Source organism: Corvus brachyrhynchos, unplaced genomic scaffold (genome assembly GCF_000691975.1).
Source record: "Corvus brachyrhynchos isolate BGI_N302 unplaced genomic scaffold, ASM69197v1 scaffold148, whole genome shotgun sequence".
NCBI lineage: Eukaryota > Metazoa > Chordata > Aves > Passeriformes > Corvidae > Corvus > Corvus brachyrhynchos.
This window is the reverse complement of record NW_008239785.1, coordinates 1,290,104-1,296,077: the sequence shown is the minus strand read 5'-3', so window position 1 is coordinate 1,296,077 and position 5,974 is coordinate 1,290,104. Positions and strand designations below refer to the sequence as shown.

At 51.7% G+C, this 5,974-nt stretch overlaps 1 protein-coding gene across 1 annotated transcript in view; it reads right to left on the bottom strand.

Annotated features, from left to right (window-relative positions):
- The window catches only part of SEPT9 (septin 9), a 134,576-nt gene extending 130,548 nt beyond the window's left edge, over nt 1-4,028 (bottom strand). The window contains exon 1 of the mRNA XM_017743227.1: nt 3,953-4,028. Within this exon, the coding sequence (XP_017598716.1) occupies nt 3,953-4,013 (61 nt within the window). The 5' untranslated portion in view covers nt 4,014-4,028. The remainder of the gene's footprint in view (nt 1-3,952) is intronic.
- Between the last annotated feature and the right edge of the window lie 1,946 nt (nt 4,029-5,974).

Below are 5,974 nucleotides of genomic sequence, written 5' to 3'. Positions count from 1 at the left end.
CGCGGCTGCACCTTAACCCCCGCGGCACGCAAATCATCCCCGGGGCTCGGCCCTGCCAGCTCCCCGCCTTGGAAATCCCGGTGCGTTTCTCCGCTGCAGCCAAGGGAAGGGATGGAATTTCACGCCTCCAGCCCGGCGCACCCCACGGATTTGATTCAGCCCTTGGCTGCTGAAGCAGCTCAGGTCAGCGCTGCTCTCCTGTCTCTAGTTCAAAGTGCATTAGTGACCCGTGAAAACGCCTCTTTCCTCTCCAAACTCGCTCGTTCAGGGCTCATTCAAAGCTGCAAGCCGAACAAAACGTTTGTGCAGACTCGCACCTCGCTTACTCACTGCTGCGGGGGGGAGCAGAGAGCCACGGACCCCAGAAACAGCCCCCAGACATCGCCCCAGGTGTGGGGAGCAGGATTTTACTATTCCTTACGTGCCAGGAGGGCAAACATGCTCCGGATCACCCCCCTTCGGACGCAGGTTGGGCAATTAATTACACAAATGCAATCAGCCGGAAGCATTACAAACACAGACAGGAAGAAAGTCATAGCTGCTCTTAATTTGCTCTAAGGGCACAGGGAAGTGCAGGAGCCTGAACTGCTGGAGGAAGGGCCAGGCTGCTCCCTGGAAAGATTTCCACAGCCCCTCAGGTGGGTCACCCACACACAAAGGTGCAGAGCACAAGTCCTGCTCACATGAGAGAATTCCACCAGCCCTAAGGCATGGGTTCCGTAGGAAGGGCTTTCTGCTTGGTTTCAGATTCTTCCACAGTAGGAATGAAGTTTTCTGTTGCCAGCCCTAACCCTAGCATTGCACAGGGACAGAGGAAGGAGGTAGATGAGCTGGATTAAGAGGATATGGTCCTATCAGCATTTCTTACCATTTCTCAGCCATAGATTATCCCCTCTGTAACAGATCTGAGCAAATGGATTGTCCGAGCCTCTCTCCGGCTTTAGAGCAAAACTGGAAGAGCTGGCTGAAGTCATTGGGGGTTTCAGTGCTAAGCAGCCAGACTTTGCACTGGAACAGCTCAGGAGCACTCCATATTCTCAGGATTGTAGCAACAACAACTACCCAGGGCTGCACGACAGAACTACATCTGCTGGGGTCTGCAGGGGGGAGACGTTTGCAAAAACTGTCATCAACAAAACTTTCACCAGAAAAACCCTCCTGAACCACCAAAAGTTTGTTGCTTAATCAAGCACACATTTAAGGCAATAGTAATGATATATTACCCTTTCCACAGGTGCTTTTGAAACCATTAGTCACAATGCGTGGAGGAGGAACAATAGTGCAACGACTTGCCCCACCTCGTACACCAAGTACGGGCAAAGTCGGGAGCAGAGCCCGCTCCTGGTCACTGACCCCACTGTTCTGCTCCTGCCTGCACCTCTCTGATGGGCACGAGTGTTAAACACTCAGCTCTCACTTTACAGTTCAAAAAGCAGCTTTCCCTTCTTGATTATGGGGATATGTGCACGTGTGCCTCCTTTAGTGTGCAATTACACGTGCTCATGGGTGTGATTCAGTGGCTGGTTCTGTGTCTGTGTGATTACGTGTGCAAACGGTGTCTGTGCCATCGTCCCAGGGCTGCTGGGGAGCAGCGTGGTGGAAGCAGCTTGCTCGGAGCCGTGGCTGTTTGATCAGCTCCACTGCCCAAACACAAACAGCAAATTGTGCAGCAGGCGTCCTACTGCAGGGCCAAACAAACACGATGAGACAGAAAATGACTGAAGGGATAATTTTCTGAAATAGTCTCTGACAAAGAATCCTTTTCTTTGCCTGCCGGGCCTCAGAATTGCCCAGAGAATCAGTCGCTTGGCTCAGAAAGGCAGGTTAATGTTTAATACAATGCAGAGCCCACAGGCTTCAAATAGGTAAGTCATTTAGAGCTTTTTTCTTCTTCCTGCTCTTTCGTAAGACAGTGAGAGAATTTACTGCTCCTGAAAGTGAGGGATTTGGACTGCAGGCTCAGCCTGGCTGCAGCTCTGGCAGGCACCGTGTGAGCCTCGCACATCCAGCCCTGGAATCCACACCCATCCTGCCCCAGCCCCAAACATCCCCCTGCCAAACGCATCCCAGCGTGGCACTGGAGTGCCAGCACAGTGCTGGCAGAGGCACAGAGCTGGCCACTCTTCAGAGAGGCTGTGTCAGCCTCGCTTGCCCCCACCTCGGGACACACACAGCAGTGACCTTTGGCAGGATGAGCCTGGGCCGGCTGCTCTGAGCCCCGTAGCACCTGCAGCCACTGGGGCTGCAGATGTTGCACCTCCTGCAGCAGCTGCAGAGCCTGGCCCAGCTGTGGTGCCCTCAGCAGCCGGTTCTTCCTGCAACATGTGTCTTAGAGTTGTTGCAGGCACAAAAAGTGTTGACTGCAAGGGGTCTGTGCTGTCTCTCCCCCAGCATCCTCCTCCAGGGAGCCCCGTTCCCCAGCATGGGGGGGGGTCCCACATGCAGAAACGTAATCTCCCAAACTAAACACAGCAGTGATCAGAGGAGGGAGAGACAAGCACCGCCAGCTCCACACTGTGGGCTGAGGCCAGCAGCCAGAGGCCCAGGAAAGGGTCAGAGGGAGAGAGAGAACAGCAGAGGCAGCAGCACCCAGAAATGCATATTGGAGAGAGGAGGGAAGGGTACAAGTTAGGAAAGGATGAGCCCCAGAGAAAAAAAACCCTCATTACAAGGACTCTCACAAAGCGAGGCATTCGGGAACACTGAGCTGTGCCACTGCCTCCTTCAATCTCTCTGACCAAGCTTCTCTCACAAAAGGGGAGGAAGATGGAGATTTCCCAGGGAGGGGTGGTGAGGCTCAGTGCTGCCCTGGGGTTCCAAGGCATTGCCTGGTGGGCAAAAGTGGCTGTTATGGAGAAAACAGAGATCCCTGAGACAAAGAGAAGCGGGAATTTACACTGCAAAGACCTGCCCGTGTGCTGCAGAGCAGATCTGAGCTTGGGGAAGAGCAAGTCCGACTGACACAGGGGTAGAACCTCAGGTGTCAGGACTATAAATGCTCCCCATGTCCCTCTCCAGCTGTTTCTTTTACAAATGATCCTCCAAGCTCCTTTCCTGACCAAGCACTCTTTTGTGGCTGTGATGCTGGAGAGGAGATGCAGAGGACTTTTCCACCCAGCTCTGCCCCAGCAGCCCAGGGCCCAGTGCTGGCAGGCAGCTGCCAAACAGAGCAGGAGGGGAACGGTGACACTGCACCTGGCCTTGGGAATCCCTGCAAAACCCAGCGTGGAGAGCCCCTGGATTCAAGGGAAAGGAAGCAGGAGATCACCACACAGGAGATGAGACCTTGTTTGGCCAGGACAGGGCTGCCCTGGCAGGTACCAGGGAGGGCTTTGGGCACTGCTGCATGTGCAGTGGGGCTTGACTCACCCCAGAATCCAACAGCTGGGATTCTCTGAGACAGCAGAAAGGACCAGGAGTTCAGTCATCCCACTGGATCTGCTCACTCCCACTGGAGGAGCTCTGTGCCAGCAGAATGACTGCTGGTGGCACGGCCTGGCCCATGCTCTGTGCCCTTTGCAGGGCACAATTCCCATTGTCCGTGCCCAATTCCCATTGCTGGTGCCCAGGACAGCAAGATGCCTGTGAGAAAGGACAAAGGCCTGACAACCAGCACTGGAGACTGGCAGGATCTTCCCTTCTCTCTGCCACCTTCCTGAGGAAATTAAACTCTCATGGCACCTCTGATGGCTCTGCCTTTCCCCTGCAGCCCTAGCTCACACAATGCACCTCTTGTGCCAGTCAGTTAATCCATACAGTGCACTGCTTACCTACATTCATTATCCTCATTTAGTTATTAAAAAAAGCAAACACATATTTTCATTTCTAAGCTCTGAAAAGGGTTGTCCAAACTGGGATTAAAACTCGGGGCTGTCTAGCTTGTTACTGCCTAGCTTTCCAGCTGCAGGAATGTTGGCTGCTCCAAGCCCAGGGGAGCCTTATAAAAACATACCTGCCCAGATCTTGGAGAGGGAGATAGGAATCAGCTCGATGATCAAAGTCCCTGATAGCATTCCTGGATCACACAGGCTTTGCAGAGAACAGCGTGCAGAGGTCTGCAGGACTGATTGGCAGTGACCTGGAACTGCTTTCCGCAGCAGCTTGGGGATAATTCAGTGGAATTCACATCCAAAGAGCCTCCAAGCCCTGACTTCATCTGTAGGCACATATGAATCATGTGGCTGCTCTGATGCAGCAGCCTGACTCTCAAGCTTGCAATTAGGAAATGAGGGGTAGGTTTTTGAAGTGCATTTGGGGTGATCTGTTATTCACGAGCACCAAACCCACTGAACCGTGGAGACGGGGAGGTGGGATGCGAGTGAGAGCAGCTCACATGGATGGGGAATAATCTCCCACTGGAAATCATGGCTGAGATCTCAGTTAAGTCTAAGTAACTTAACACATGAACAGGCCTATTTCCCTGTCCTCAGTGTCACTGGGGACAGTGTGGCCACCTGTAAGTCCCTGTGTCCCCAAACGTCTGCACAAACCCGACTGCCAAACCCAGGATGGCCAAACACAAACAACAGCAATGGCATGAGCCACCACCACTGCTAAAACTTGCCACAGTCCAGTCCTCAGCCACATTTTCTTGCCAGTGGCCAGGATTTCATGCAGCTCTCTCCCCTTCTTGCTCCACAGTAGGAAAACACAGATGTTCAGCCTGTCAGCATCAATCCACAATGCTCAGATGCAGGAGGCCAGGCAGCTGTGGTGACCTAAAGCCTCATACACTCTCTCTCTCTGCTTTTTCCAGGGGCTGATTCCCTTGGTTAGGACACAGCACAGCCAGGCTTTCTGTGGTCTTAAGTGCACATGATTAAGAGGTAAATAATTTAGCCATGTGTTTCCTAACTTTTCTCCCTGTGATTCCATCTGACAATGAAGCACCAAAACCCCCCAGCATGAAAGGATCATCATGTATGATCTGATGGTCAGGCTGCTTTCGTTGGGCTGATGGTTATGGTAAGGAAGCAAATAATTTAATGAAACAATTACTCATATCAAATCAGCAGGTTTTGTTCTTTTCTTCTGCCTAAACGACGAGGAACCAGGAAGAATGTCCAATTACTCAGGGCGGAATTTCATTACCAAGATAACATCTGCTCAACCACACGGTACCTCAGATGGCCATTTTCATGGAATGGTTAGGGAAGAGAATACTACAACCTGAAATTAAAGTTGAAGAGGGCATTAACAGACAACAAAATAAAAAAATCAAAGGCAGTAGTCAATGCCCATTCAATAGAAGGAAAATCCCTGAATGTAAGGGAAGTCTAAATGAAAGGCCATAAGTGCTTTCCATTTTCAATAGCTCCAGTTTCTAAAAACAAAACTCTTCAAGGTGGCTCATGAGCTTACCCACATGAATACATCCCCCACCCCGCTCCAAGAATCACTGTAAAATCCCTGAGCTGCTTTCAGAACTGCCAGCTAAGCACTTCAGAATCTAACTGCAAGTTTGAAAAACAAAAGCAGGTCAAAGTCAAACTCTCAAACCCCTCACAGCTTAATCCATTTTTCACAAATAAAGAACCCTGGTTTATGGCTTTTATGGTCTGAGTTTGAGTTGAAACTACATGAATTAAGCAACAACCTCAGCTTTGTGCCTGTTGTGTCCTTCCAAAGTGGTACAGGAGGGAACTGGATCTTACTTGCCACCAAGTGAGAGGATCCCTAATTTTCATCCAACACCACACCTAACCCAGAGCAGGGCCTTTCCCCAGTGCCTGGATCACCAGGTGCACTTTCACAAGTGCAGTTTAGAGAAGTGAATACTCATCCCTAGGGATGGGGGAAAAGGGGAGCAGAGGCACAGTGCTGGAGCCCTGAAAAGCCAGGTTTGCTGGTGCTGCAGCAGAGGGAGGCACAGAAAGTGTGGGGGAGAGGGACCACACAGCAGCTCTCCTGACCTCCTCAGCAGCACAAACCAGTCTGGCTGCAGGCTGAGCACGTGCCAACAAGCCAGGCATGG